The 15,509-nt window shown below is 41.5% G+C and overlaps 1 protein-coding gene across 1 annotated transcript in view; it reads right to left on the bottom strand.

The window, feature by feature from the left end:
* LOC135205686 (uncharacterized) overlaps positions 1–15,509 on the bottom strand; it is a gene marked incomplete in the record, with an annotated part of 452,407 nt that overhangs the window by 30,507 nt on the left and 406,391 nt on the right. Inside the window, 2 exon segments of the mRNA XM_064236602.1 lie at positions 800–1,651; positions 13,326–14,808. Coding sequence (XP_064092672.1) covers positions 800–1,651; positions 13,326–14,808 — 2,335 coding nt within the window.

Below are 15,509 nucleotides of genomic sequence, written 5' to 3'. Positions count from 1 at the left end.
TAACAGTGCCAAGACCAGGAAGAACATTCTTTATTAAACGAGCTTTCGAGGTTTAAAACCTGAAGATGAGGTTTTAAACCTCGAAAGCTCGTTTAATAAAGAATGTTCTTCCTGGTCTTGGCACTGTTATTGTTTATCATAAAAGCTCTATATATATTATATATATTATTAATTATATATATATATATATTATATATAATATATAATATATGTATATAATAATAATAATAAATAATAATAATAAATATATAAGATATAAAATAAAGTTAATTTCATATATAAAAAATTTTATAATATCTATTATATATAATAGATCTATATATATCGTATATATATATATATATATATTATATATCAATGACATTAAGCTTTGAATAATTTCCAAAGCAGCAGATACACCAATCCAAACTGCAGTAAGGCAAATATGCCTACTTATGCCATACAACTTTTCACACTCATCAACTCCCTTTCATTTATCTCTTCTACCCAGTTCTTCCTCTACCCTGATCACTCCTGTTTACTAGTGGTACCTGCACATAATTACAAGATATATAAAACAAAATGGTGGGGAAGGGAGGCTGCTGATGAGTGGAGGTTTGTGAAAGATAAAACACAGGAAAGACAATTGGCAGAATTTCACACATGACATTTGTGTCACAGAGCACCAGAGACAAGGACGATGATTTGTTTATAAAGAACATTAAAGTAGCGAGATTTTCACAAATTCATTACTACTACACTTACAAACACAGTAATGCTAAAATATATCATCCAAAACATTTCACAGTGATACACCTACCATCTTGACTCTTTTGACGTTGATACCATCGCAGACTATTGTTCTCAAGTTCTCCAAAGCCCTTCAATATATTCTCAGCTTCAGTGTGGTTCATACGAGTAGCAGTATGTTCAATAATGACTGTAACACCTTGTGTATCTGGGTCTTGTTTGTATAAAGCTTGTATGACATCTCTTGAATCTTCTGAAATTTTATCTGGAGCTGTTAACTGTTTGGAAGATGAAGCTGGTGACTGTGCAGGTGAAGGAGCTGGTTGTGACAGTGATGTGACTGAACAAACTGAATGTGATGGTAACGATGGCACTGCCATTGGAGCTGGAGGAGGAATTCGAGATGGTAGCGTTGAATATGATGTCACAGATAAGGAAGCTGAATGCTGTAATTGCAAAGACGAGAAAGGAACAGGTGCAGGTACTGGTAAAGGTGCAGGTGCAGGTGCAGGTACAGGTGCAGGTGCAGGTAATGGTAAAGGAGCAGGTACTGGTAAAGGTGGAAGTACAGGTGCAGGTAAAGGTGGAGGTGGCAGAGGATAGGACTGCACTGGAGGGAGCAATGACTGCACAGGTACAGGTGGAGGTGGCAGAGGAAATGACTGTACTGGAGGGGGAAATGAATATGTCATGTGTGGCCCAGCATTACTGACGGAACCTAAGAACGGTGTGTTCAAAGAGAGAGGAATTACTGAAGGTGCCACAGATGGGGTTAAAAACTGCTGCATTTGATTATTAAAGGAATGAATGTCTTTGAGACTTTGGACAGAGAACTCATCAAAAACAGAGGGTGTTGTCATTGGTGAATGAATTCCTCTTTCATCAAGTAACCAATGATTTTTATCTGCCTTATCTTCATGATCTGAAAATAAAAAATAAATTATCACATAACTGATATACAAATCATGATTACTAAATGAACAACATAATCTGACAAGCTAATACTACATTCTTAAAACATAAAACTGGTTTTACATCCAAACCAACCGATCCTAACATACCAATAACTGCAATCCTGAATGTTTACAAAGTTTGTCTTTATGACTGAAAGAAAGCAAATGTTCATGCATATGCCATGTTGACCCATCAGTAAACAGTAGTACTCTTCTTGCTGCCTGTTTAGACAAAAAAAAAATGTACCAGCAAGATACAACAGGCTGAGATGGGCACTTTAGTGCATGGGTAATATGTCTATATGAAAATCTAGTTTTTATGTTTTTAAAAAGTCTGTCTTATCATAACCCCACCAATCATATTTACAAGTGAGTAGCATTTTAGGACGGAGATTAAGAAATTGAAAGCACCTGACTGCTTGGATCCAGGTGAATACTTGGGGACCATACGAGTCAGATACAAAGGTTCAAGTAATGCTACGGGTTACTTTAGTAGAAAACTCAAAAGCATAAAGCAAGAAGTTTGTAATGGTACACTGTCAGAAGTGAAACATAAACTAACCTTTCAAATATGAGATGCAGAAACTCACACCCTTAGTAGACTACAGGCAGCCCTCGGTTAACAGCGGGGGGTTCCGTCCTCAGCAGATGCTGCTAACCGAAAATCATCAATAACAGCACTAAAAACCTGCTTAACAGCGCTGCTAACTGAGTATCGGCACCATTAACCAGAGATTAGCGCTGCTGTTAACTAGAAATTGGCACTGCTAACCAGATATCGGCTCTGCTAACCAGAGATCAGCACCGAAAATCCAGTTAACAGCGTCGCTAGACTAGCGCCGTAAAACCTTAACCGAGGGCTACCTGTATATCTCTTAATCACACATGAAGAATAAATAAAGGATGAATCAAGAAGAGGAAAAACATGAAACCACCCCTGCATCTGCTGCAGCAAGTAAAAACTTAGCCTGACACAACCAACAGCCTCAATGAGTTGAAACTCAGCCATTCTTATGGTAAAGTAGATTGGCAAAGCAACTTCCTGCATAAAAATAGCTAAACTTGCAATAATATTTCTTTTAAAAGCCAATGAATTACAAATGGCTCAAATGGCTCAGATTTTGTGAACAATCACTCTTACCTTTCCAGCTTCATCTTAAAGCACATTTGCCTATGCCCATAAGACTGCCTACCTTGACCATAAGAACATAAGTGTTCCTGGAGGCCTGGTTTTTCCACTGAACTGGAGACAGGAAAAGGTTGATGGCCCTCACAGGATAGAGCAGGAGATCATCCTCTGTTTTAAGTTTACAACAAGACAAGGATTACTAGATACCTGATTCCTTCTCACAAAGTCCAGAGCATCAGGTGGACTCATGGACTCAACAAAGCATGTACCTCACTGACCTGCTTCAAGAGAACACTCTCCACACTGTATGGTCTAAGGAAGAGTGTCCATATATCACTTCAACAAGCTGTCAGAGAATCAAAGGGAGGTTCCACTTAGGATGGTCAATTGTACATTTTCTTTTTGTAAATGTTCTGCTGAAAACCCATATAGCATTCCAATGAGGAATCAGCCCACAGAGATATGTTATAGGAAAAGATGATAATTAAATAAGTATGATGGAACATAAAATAAAACTGATGCACCTAGTTCAAAAGACATCAGCAGAAAACAGGAACAAATCTGCTTAAACACATGGAAGTCTGGATATTCCAAAACTACACTTCAGTTGTAGCCAAGATAAAATGCCTAGTAAATTGAAAATTAAATCTGACAGGCCACACTATTTGCAGCAGCAGCCCGCCAAGTTTCGTTAGCAAAAACAGCTAGGTCAAGTAAAGGAGAGCTTACAAGTTGTTCTCTATTCCCACAGCAATGTCGATTAACCTTTCACCTTTATTTTGATCTGATCATTGTAGCAATGTTCTCAATGGATATACAGTCTCATTGCTTTGACCAACCCATTTAGGTCCCTTCCTATAATTATTCTTTTGTCTGCTTCAATCAATTTAATTTCCTCATCAAGTCAGTCCAGAAACTAGTATTCTCTTAAGCATATCCTATTCCAGCAATAGCCATACTCATGTTAAGTGCGCATGCCCAGCGCCCAACCTTATTCTCATGATCCTTTCATTCTTCCTCAAACAATGACAAATTTTCTAAGGCAATTTGTATTTTTCATAGCTAAACACCTGAGATCTTAACAATAGGATAATTTTCTAGCGCCTAGTTGGATCCGGTTAAACAATCGGAGATTGAAAAAAGGAATCTGTGAGATCTGGCAACGTGTGCGTATATTGGGTGAAAACTGGTCAATGACCGCACACCAATGCTATCGTGTTTAGTCTTTCTCAACCCAGGATGTCATAAGATGACAGAGGGGCGGCTAGAGGTGGGCAGTAAAACGATAAGACCTCAGGTTTGTAGCTATGCACAATACAAATTGTCTTAGTAAATTTTTAATTTGTTCATATGCGAACAAACCTTCAGTCCTAACAATAGGATAGACTTATACTTAGTGAGAAGTACAGACATCCTAAACTGGCTGGGGGCCAACCCACAAGTCCAACTCCAAAAGAAGTATCTACAGGAGAGGGACTAATGCCCATGAGAAGCTAGATAAACTGATATCCAACAACTCAGCCACTGGGTTACGTACTATGATATATGGGAAGATTCATTGCAGTGGGGAACTAAAGAAAAATTCTGACCGTTCGATATCAAACCAATGCATCAGGGTTTGTTGTTACTCCTCACTCCCCCTTGCTAGAGAGTGGAGTATATGCTACTGAATAGAGGGTTTGACTATTTAAACACAAAGCAACCAAACTACCAGTACGTATGTGGAACAAGAGAAAGAAAGAGACCAGCCAACTCACTCATTCTCTCTTCCACACAATCATCTTAGGTAAGATACAAACGTACCCAGTTAAGGGCAACGATGAGTTACACAATCTGTTGGGCAGCCACCACAGGACCCAAGGAAAAAGTGTCCATAGATCTGTGGGCAACATCCTTAAGATAGAAAGAGGTGAACGTGGACTGGCATAACCAAGTACCAGCGCTCAAAACTCTATGAACAGCCAACTTCTTGAGAGCCAGAGAGGGACCAATACCCCTGACGTCATGTGCTCTAGCTTGCACAGACATGGTGGCGGAATCATCAAGAGTCAAGTATGCCTGTCTGATAGCTTCACATAACCAAAGATTGTATTCTTGGACACCTCTTTCTTAGAACGCCCCATGCTAACAAAAAGCCTACGACAACCTGGCCTAAGATGTCGTATCCTCTTACGATAGCAACGCAGAGCTCTGACATGACACAACAAGAGCTCTTGAGAATCACTACCCACAAAGTCATCCAGAGATGGAATGGAAAAGGAGGCAAACTTGTCATCCTGCACCAAGGGATTCTGGATCTTAGCCATGAATTCCGGGACAAATTCGAAGGACACTGACCCCCAACCACTGGTGTGCTTCACATCATAGCGCAGGCTATGACGCTCCCCAACTCTCTTTGAAGAAGCCAAGGCCAGGAGGAAAACAGTTTTGAGTGTCAAGTTCCTGTCTGATGAACGACATAAAGGCTCATAAGGAGCCTCTAATGGCAGAAACAGACAAGCCTTTCTTATCCCTGAGGAAGACCAAAAAGTCTGCTATGTGCTGAATAGAGGTTCTGAGTGGAGAAAAACCCTGTTTAAGACACCAATTACAGTAGATCGCCCATTTACCTTGGTAAACGGCAGAGGTAGATTTCCTGAGATTGCAGGACATATGTCCTGCTGTCTTCTGAGAATAGCCTCTCGCTCGGAGGAGATACTTGATAGCCTCCAACTGTGAAGAGACAGGGATTCTACAGACTGATGGAATCTTTCTAATCTTTCTAAGTGCGGCTGACAAAGATGCTGCCACGGGGGAATCTCCCTCAGCACCTCCGACAACAACAACAGCAGATCCAGAAACCATTCCACCTGCGGCCACAAAGGAGCTACTAATGTTATCCTGAGATTTTGCAAACTCATCGTCCTGTTCAGCACTTGGCAGATCAAACAAAATGGAGGGAAGGCATACACCTCCAGGTTGTCCCAGGGATGTTAGAAAACATCCTCCACTAACGGCAGAGGATCCAGAACCACCTGTTGAACCGGGTCGCAAAGAGGTCCAGCATAGGTCTCCCCCAAACCTGGATAAGCCTGTCCACCACAACCTGATGAAGGGACCACTCTGTGCCTATGACCTGATCCCGATGACTGAGCTTGTCTGCAACCACATTCCTTTTGCCTGGGATATACCTGGTTGACAGCTCAACCGAATTGCTGACTGCCCACTGGTGAACCTCGACTGTCAAAGCGTGAAGTTGATGCAAAACCAGTCCCCCATACTTGTTCACATAAGCGACCACTGTGGTGTTGTCTGGCATGAGAACAACAGAATGTCCCTCTACTTTCCATCGACATTCCTTCAGACACAGAAAGGCTGCCGTTAATTCAAGACGTTGATATGCTGTCTGTCTGTCCTCCAAACTCCAACCGCCTGAAGTAATGAGGCCGCCTAAATGAGCACCCCAACCTATGAGGGAGACATCTGAAAACAGAAAGAAGTCCGGTGGCAGAGAACGCAGAGGAAGACCCTTCAAGAGATTCTGATCGTCCAACCACCGATGAAGATCTCTCACTTCTAGGGACAGAGGTACCTTTAACAGGGGTGAGTCCCCCATCGGAGACCACAAGTCCCTTAGTCTACATTGCAAAAACCAAAGATAAAGTTGCCCATGAGGGACCAGCTTCTCCAGTAAAGATAAAATCCCCAGAAGAATTTGCCACTGATGAGCTAACTGATCTGGTTGTGACAGGAAGTCATGCACCACTACTCGCAACTTTTACAACCTCTGATCCAACGGGAAAACCCTCGGGACTGCGGTATCGATGACCATGCCTAGATAAAGAATCCTTTGACTGGGTATAAGATTATATTTCTCTAGGTTCACCAAGATGCAGAGTTCCAGACAAAACTGAAGCAGGCAATCTCTATCCTGCAACAGCTTCTCTCTGGAACTCACACAGACCAACCAGTCATCAAGGTACCTCAGCAAATGGATCCCTCGAGCATGAGCCCAAGTCGAGATGAGAGAGAAGCGAAGGAACTTCCTGGACGAAGGATGAATAGGGATTTGGAAGTTCATGTCCCTTAGATCTATCGACAGCATGAAGTCATTTTCCCTCACAGCTGCCAACACCGGTCGCGGGGTCTCCATCTCGAACCTCGTCTTCCTGACAAAATGATTCAAGGTGGATAGGTCGATCACAGGTCTCCAACTCCCTGTCACCTTTGGCACCAAGGTGTGACTGTAAAACCCCAGAGACAGACACACCACTTCCTCTATCGCACCTTTATCAAGCATTTTCTGACTTCCTCCCAGAAAGCTAAGAACTTCGGAGAAACTGGGGGATACACTCGCCTGAGCAGAAGTCTGTCCTAGTGTGTGTGGGAGGTGGGGGGGGGGAGAAGAAGTCAAACGGAAGTAGATAGCCCACCTGAAGGACATCTACAACCCACTTCTCTGCCCCATAACTCTGCTACTTGGCCTACTGGCCCGCCAGGCACACCCCCACCTGTGGCAAAGGAGAGGGAGAGGCGCCCAACCTATGACGACCCCCCCTTATTTCTACCCCTGGAGCCTTTCTTTGACCTGTAGGAGTGGGACTGAAAGGAATGTTGGTCCTCTGCCTTAGGCCAAGACGACAAATGAGAGGGCCCAGCTTAAACCAGGTGATGATCTCTGCATTTGCTGCTGAGCAGGAGGGGGAGGGGGGGAGGGAGACATCTCCAAGAACGAGATTCCGACTTGGACACAGCCTGGTGCACCAACCTGTCCTTCGTATCAGCTCGCTGCCGGTCTATCACGTCCTCCAGCTCAGTCCGAGGAAACAGGAAATGAGAATCCAATAGATTCCCATTCCTGAGCGCCAACAAGGACTTGGGGTCAACCGATCTTGCCATCCTTGACAACGCTACGTCTCTTCTGATCAGAAGATTAGCCCACAAATTGACACTAAGATGTGCAAGATACAAAAACGCCTTCCCCCCAGACTGCAACAAACTGGCAAAAGAAGAAGCACTTACGAACCCTTCTGCAGACCTGTCAGACACAATCTTGGCAATAGCCATTGACCACAAGTCTAACCATGACCCCGTCTGGAACATGGAGGCTGCTGTAGACTCCAAATCCGAGGCACCTTATGGAGACAAGGACGTCGCCACTGACCTCAGCTGCTCCAAAGTCAACCCTGGCTAGAGACGTATAACGTCTGGGTTAAGGTGTCGAGGCAACAAGCAGATAAGAGTTCGTAACATAATACTTTCTATGCTACATGAGTTGGTGGAGAAAGCAACTTGGAAGAACCCCTTGATCAAAGAGATCCGTCCTGATCTGACACAGAAGCGTTCACCTTTTGCAAGACTGACTGGACATGCCCACATAGGGGAAGCTGAAACGACGGTTTAGGATCTTTGTAGCCCCCAGCAAGGCTTCCAAGCAAGTAGGAATGAAAAACAACCGAGCCTGAGTCCTACTCTCCAGATTGTTGAACCCACAAATGAGATCAACAACCTTGGTAAAGGAAGACAAAAACTCTTATATCTCCTTCCTCCTGCGCCAGCAATGGAGGTCAACAACTAGAAGAAGATGCAGGCTTATCCAAAACACCTTCCTCGTGCAAACCAACTGCAAACCCAGCAGCCAAAGAACCTGAAGCACCACCCAACACAGACACCAAAGACCTGTTCTGACTGGGGCCAAGCGCCAACTCCTGCGACAAACCAACCATAATACTAGGAGCACTCACAATAGATGACTTGCATATGTGACCACGTAAGCGTCCATGTGGAGCAGACCCATATACGTGCGACGGAGAAGCACCCGAACTCTTGTCGCAGAACAAGAATTCCTCGGAGTTGAACTCCGAACAGCATAAATGGGAGGGAAAGGCGAACACCCCGGCTGCATCACTTCCACATTCACAACTTTCAATCTTTTCACAGAAGCTTTAAGATCCTTACGACGACGAATAGGCACCGGAGCAAAAGTACCAGATAAATCACCAACATGCACATATACATGCGAGGTTACACCACGCTCGTATTCCGAAGAAGACAACACAACTACAGCAGATTGCACAGGGGACGAAACACTAACACTCTCAGGAACACGGACATGCCGCTCCTCACTCGTCGACGAAGAAAAGGCAAAGTCCTTAATCCTCCAACACTTGATACGCTGACGTGGTGGAGATTGGGGTGATGGAGGGGAGGATGTCAGTACTCCTTCCTTACACACCCTCTTGTCAAGAGAAGGGGGAGGCGATGCAACATGTTTGCTCACAGATTTCTCAGCAGAGAAGGCAGCAAACCTACCCTCCAAAACAGAGTCCAATCTCTAAAGAGCCACCTGATATAAAGCCTCAGATGGATCCGTGAGAGTGGACGCAGATGACACAGAAGGAAAAGGATACATCTTGGATGGCAGCAATGACGTCACGGGAGCAAACGATGATGACACAGAGGAGCGAGGCAGTGCAGCAGCCCCAACCAACGACGACGAGGAAACTGGAAGTGACGTCACCAGCAGCGCTGAGAGAGAAGTCACGGCCTCCCCCTGACCCAAGCTAGCGGCAGGCCTCATTCGCAAAGCGATACAAAATGGCTGACCACAGGCACCAATGTAGAGAAGGCCAGGGGGAGGAGGTAGAGCTAGGGAGGCCTGAGGGGGGAGACAAGCATCCATGAAATGCATCAGCAAACCCTCTAAGGAGGGTGAACCCCGTAGCCCAAGTGACGCCCAGAGAGCCACCATTTCGGACGCCTTCGAACCTGAAATAAAAGAAACTGATGAAATAGCCTCCTCCCTCGCAGGAAGCAAATTAACCCCCGAAGAAGAGGGGGCGACCTGACCCATTAAATCAGCCTGAGGGCCTCCCAATACTTCCAACGACGAATCGATGAAAGAAAAGGAAGGAGACACAAGCACAAAAATTCTAGCATCATGGGGTGTGACTGCAGAAGAAGACGAAGCATCTGGGTATGGCAATGAAAACCCTTCCCAACAAGGAAGATTCGAAAGTCTACAATGCTCCCTCTAACTATAAAATAATTTCCACTGTGATTTTCGCCGGGCAGGGATTCGTTATACTACAAACATTAGCACGACACTTACAGCATGTGGAGTGTGGGTCTGTAGCTGAAGAAGCCGGGAAACGAGAACACGGGAAACCTCGAGTTCCCGGCACATACGTTGGCGTGGCCGAGACAAAGCAGAGGAAGCCATAACAACACAAGCACACACAAACAGACAAGCAAACTAGAGAAAACAGGCAAACAACCGGGTAGAAAGCCAAGAGTAAGCAACCGAGACTCTCACCCAGGCAGTTAACTGTTTGTTTGTTTGTTTGTATGGTGTTTTTACGTTGCATGGAACCATGGTTATTCAGCAACAGGACTGACGGCTTTAAGTGACTTCCCAACCACGTCGACAGTGAACTTCTATAACCAGAAATACACATATCTAATCCCTCAATGGAATGCCCAAGAATCGAACTCGCGGCCACCGAGGCAGCAGGCCAAGACCATACCGATCACGCCACTGAGGTGCTCCCCAGGCGGTTAAGAAAAAGTGCTTTATTACACTTCAACAGGACTCGTGCACACACCACATCTACTTTTCTAAGTTCCATTAGATTAGCAATTACATGGCCTCTTCATCATAATGACTATGTTTAATGTTCCAAATTCAAGGGGTGAGCTTGCTTCTTTGGCTGCACCCAAGTTTGATGTAGTAGTCATTACATTACACAGCCACAAAATTAGGGAGATTTATCTGTGGTGACTCTTCTGGGCAACGTTCTAGCATGTATAACATCCACTGAACAGTTCACTGCATATTTAGTTTTATAGACAGATCCCCTTCTTGATTCCAACCCTCCCTATTCAGCCCTCATAAAGATAAAAAGCAACCATTACTAGAATAGCAATGCAAAGGTACAAAATGACTAATTTTAAAATCAATTTGTATTTTTCATGGCTAACAAACCTAAGGTCTCAACAATAGGATATTTCCAAGTGCAGCTGGTAAACCGGTTAATACAATCTGAGATTGTAAGCAAGGAATCTATGAGATCTGGCAACGCCTGCGCATATGAGGTGAGATCTGGTCAAAAACCGCATCTCACCCTGTGATACCCAAGTCTTTTCCTAACAGCCTTGGAGAGTAGACCAAACTCAGGGGCAAGTTCATTTCATAAGCCTAACTTCTCCTGCATAGATTTGGCCTCCATCATTCCAATATCAGTGTTAATATTAAGATCATATCAATGTCAATATGAACATTGAATTAAATACAAATACTATCAATACCAAAATTCTAATGCTAAAATAAATTATTTCTTAGATTACATTAAGGGGACCGTCCGCTATGGCGGATGACATGTCAACTTGAAAAAATAAAAAATCGAGTTATTACTTGTATCTATACAGAAACATGCCGTGCATGCTTTCCAGAAGTTTCAGCCAATTATTTTTACAAATAATGAAGGTATAACAGTTTTTAAATGATGACGTCATCGTAACTGCGTCGTCTGTATGACTGAGTTTGACAGGATTGTTTTGCGTGTTTATTTTTGCATATATACAGGGATTTTTTCAGATTTTTTTCGAGATTCTCATACATCTGGTAGCGATGAAAGGTAGTGTGAGAGAGAGGGGAGCTGCTCAGAGCGGCTATTTATAGGCGAGAGCCGCGAGACTCAGAGAATGACTCAGTTACGCCACAGACGTCAAAGGAGTTACATGCACTTCGTCACTTGCGTTTGGTCACTAGCTATTTACGTTGTTTTTATAACTTCTTAGTGAACTTATAGCAATGCCGAAGTTACCTAAGATCAAGAAGGTTACTCAGCAACTAAGGCTAGCAAATAGCGAAGGCCAGGAGTGTGCTGAAAGAAAAACACAAAAATTCATTGTTATCAGCGCCCTCATTGTCTCATGTCTCGCTGTCAACATCATTGTCTGGTGTCACGCTGAGGGTATTAATACCACTTTTAGGGGTAGGACCAGGATCCTTGATATAGAAATCAACAATAAAAGTACAAATAAAGTAATTATAATAATGTTGTTTTGACTTTTATAAGAAAAAAGCGAAATTTACATAGCAAATTTTTGGGAGCTCATAACTCAAAAACATACTTATGCGCATGTCGGTAAGCTATTACTCGGTTATTTATTATCCAATTTTAAAGAGAAAGATATCATTGGAAAGAGGAATAAAAATCCTATAATTCTGTGTGACAGAATTCCGATTTCTTTCTTCCTTTTTTTTTTTAGATTTTTGTGTCTAGACTAAAAATAAAAAAAATAAAAAAAAAAATTCTTAAAAAAAAAACAAAAACAAAAATTAAAATTCTGTCACACAGAATTGTTCCGTATATAAAGAAGTTTTTATGGTATGATTTTCAATACAACTGATGTCATATTAGCGGAGAAATCGTTACCTATTTTTTTTTTTTAAATCATAATTTTTGCTAATAAAACTAAAAGTTTTTGCTCAAATGACTTGAAATTTTTATATGATGAAGGTATTATATATATATCTAAAACATATATGAAAATTATCTATTTTGCATAATAAATAAAAAAAATAGGCATCATAGCGGACGGTCCCCTAAAGTAAAAGATTGCTTGGCACTTATCAATTAAGTGCAACCTGCCTCATGGGAGGAGAACTCACTCGTAAACCTTTGTCATATTTGGTTTCCTTAAACTTTAATTAATGCAATTACTATTTCTCGGCAAGGCTTGAAGAAACTTTCAGGTTCAACTATTGTTGGGTTTTCTTCGACATAATCCAGAAATATCATCGAGCTTTTAAAAACCCATTTTTTTTTTTCCAGGAGATTCTTCGCTCTATAATACAGCTCAGCTAGACATGGTTGAGTATCAGTCACAATACATACGAGTCATTTTATATAAAATATAATCGACGAGAATACATATGTCTGTGTTTTTTGTTTAAACCTTTCACTGGCCTCACTTGGGAAAATGTCTCCCTTTTCTGTTACTTGAAGTGCGTTTGATGATCTCTGTTGTTTGTTTGTGTCATATACAATCTCCAATATCATAATCCTTGTCAATCGTCTATCCTCACTTGGTCAACAAGCGTAGCCCAGTTTTGCATGCATTCTGAACATGGACTGGTCCACTTTGGAACAGCCACCAAATATTCATGATTGTGCCTAATTCTCCGTAGCATGTTAACACAACAAAAACTTAAAACCAAAAACCAAGAAACCACTTTTAGCAACAAAAGTGAATTACAGAAAATTGGTGTCAGCAACGAACACTAGATACACACTCCTATTCATGTGATAACAAAGTAAAGGAATGGGAGCATTTGATAGGTGAAACAGAGAACAAACACAAAGGAAAGGTTTTCAAAAATAAACTATATATACTTCTTTCCCAAGAACAATTCAACATCTGGTTTACCCATCCTAACCTGATACTTAAGGATTTTATTAATAAAAGTAAGGTGGTCTATAGTACTTGTAAGAAAATTTTGGAATGTATATTACTACTATTGTACCTACCTTTCCTGAGAGGTTCTGCTTGAAGCTTGGTCTTTTCCTGGATACAGGAACTAACACATTTTCTTTTGTTAGCCTTTTTAACCCCCAAGAAATATCTGAATATGTTAACCATCAACACTGACCAAACATCCTGTATTTCATCGGCTTCATCAAAACTCTCACTTTCTACAAATTTCAGCACTTGTGGCTTCATTTTAACATATTTCTGCATAAGATCATACAGAACTTTGTCAGTTAATAAACTGTCCATCAGTAATTTAAGCCACTGCCCTTCGAGTTCTTTAGTCATCTGCTTCCACACTTCCACATCGCCACACAAAAGTGGGATATTTGGATTTTGCTTGAATATTCTGTGACTATTGGCATGGCAAATGGAAGACTCTTCCTGACCAAGAAAAGAGCCTTTGCCACCCCAAGCTGCAATCAGTGGTGTAATTGGTGCTAAAAAAACACAACTATCTTCACTTAATACCTCAGTGGCTGCAACTGCAAAGTCATTAACCTGTTTAATAACAGCTGTTACTACTTCAAGGTAAGACATATTCTTATAGGCAGGGTCTCCTAACGTATGGTTCTTGTACACAAAAGCAGGTAAAGAGCGAGTACAAGAAAATAAGTTACACTCTGGATACCCTTCATCAAGAAGCTCTGACACTTCCGATACCCCTGCCAAAATAACCCACAAGGTTTTACCTGGGTGTGTACATTCCAACTTACTTAAAAATATCACACCGTCATCATCAAGACTCACATTTTCATCAACAAATGTTACATTCATATTATATGCTAAGTCTTGAAGCTTCTTTGTGAATGTAGTACTACCCAGAACAACAATTTTCTCATAGCTTCCTTCAGTCGTACTTTCTGACTCTTGAGGTGGGCATAAAGCTAAAGAAAGAAAGTTCTGCATTGCACTATACCATTTATCCAATACTGTGTTAAGACCTTGGCGACTGGAAAATATTCTAAAACTGGAATAACCAGAATCTCTTAAAGACTCAAATGGCTTATTTTTAAACCAGTGACTTATCTGATTACAAGCTAACTGAGTCCATAAATGGCAAAATTTATTATAGGAACCTTTCAAATTTAAGTAAGTTTCACAATTTGTAACTGGAACACACACCTCACTAGTTTTACTGTGTAATTCTTCATGACTAGAATAGTTTTCAACAACAGCCACTGATGCTGGGATTGGTGGGACAATGATTATCTCACTCCCATGTCCTAATATTTTCTGAGTATTTACACACACTGATGAAGCATAATCTATGAAACTAACACTGTCAAAGCTCTTTCGACCTTTCAGAAAGTTCAAAGGATGTTTACAAGAACTACACATTATATAATTCTCACTATCAACCAGAGTAAATATGCCAGAAACGATTATCCACAGCGTATCCATTGCATATCTTTTTTTATGAATTTCAATAAGCCGTTTGAGCTTCTCAGAGATCGGGTTTTCACTGTATAACACCTTCACCTGAAATAGTAAAATTTCATTAGACACCTTCACTAACAGAAGTAGAGTAGCAATTATTAAAGCATATGAACACAGTATACCATGTATGGTAAAATTAAGTAAAACATGCAGTGTATACATTTTCACTGTCATTCACACTTTTGCTAAATTTGAAAATTCAGCAGCAAAACCATAAAAAAACCAAACTTATTTTTCCTAATAAACTTATTATAGTATTCAAACACTGGTAGAAAGAGTGTGATAAAATGACAAGACACTTGAACTTCAGAAGAATAGAGGCATTCCTGACCTCATACTAACAGGTTAGTGGATGCACAATCCTTCCAGTCTCTTATGGAAAACTCTCTCTCATTTACGGTACTCTAAACAACTGCAACACATCAGTGGGATAGAAAGGCATGCTAAAATTATACAAGTCTGTTTGGTAAAAAGAAATTTTATAAATTAGTCTGGACAGCAATTTACAAAGGAGGGAGCAGAGCTGCTGACACCCCAGGACTAGGATAGAGATTAGAAAGGACAAGCCTAGCCTAAGTAGTATATCACTCAAGGATCCATAGCCCCCATAAACTAAGAGGAGGGCATGAAAAATGTCAGTTTCCAGCATTTTCATGGCTGCAGATTAAACATAAGAAAGATGTGTAATTCCACTGCTAATAGGTAGAGAAAACACAGAAGACTTAACATACAGATGCTAAAGA

The sequence above is a fragment of the Macrobrachium nipponense genome, chromosome 24, assembly GCF_015104395.2.
Source record: "Macrobrachium nipponense isolate FS-2020 chromosome 24, ASM1510439v2, whole genome shotgun sequence".
In the NCBI taxonomy this organism is placed as follows: Eukaryota; Metazoa; Arthropoda; class Malacostraca; order Decapoda; family Palaemonidae; genus Macrobrachium; species Macrobrachium nipponense.
Note: the sequence above shows the minus strand (reverse complement) of the source record. Positions and strands in the feature narration are given on the sequence as shown.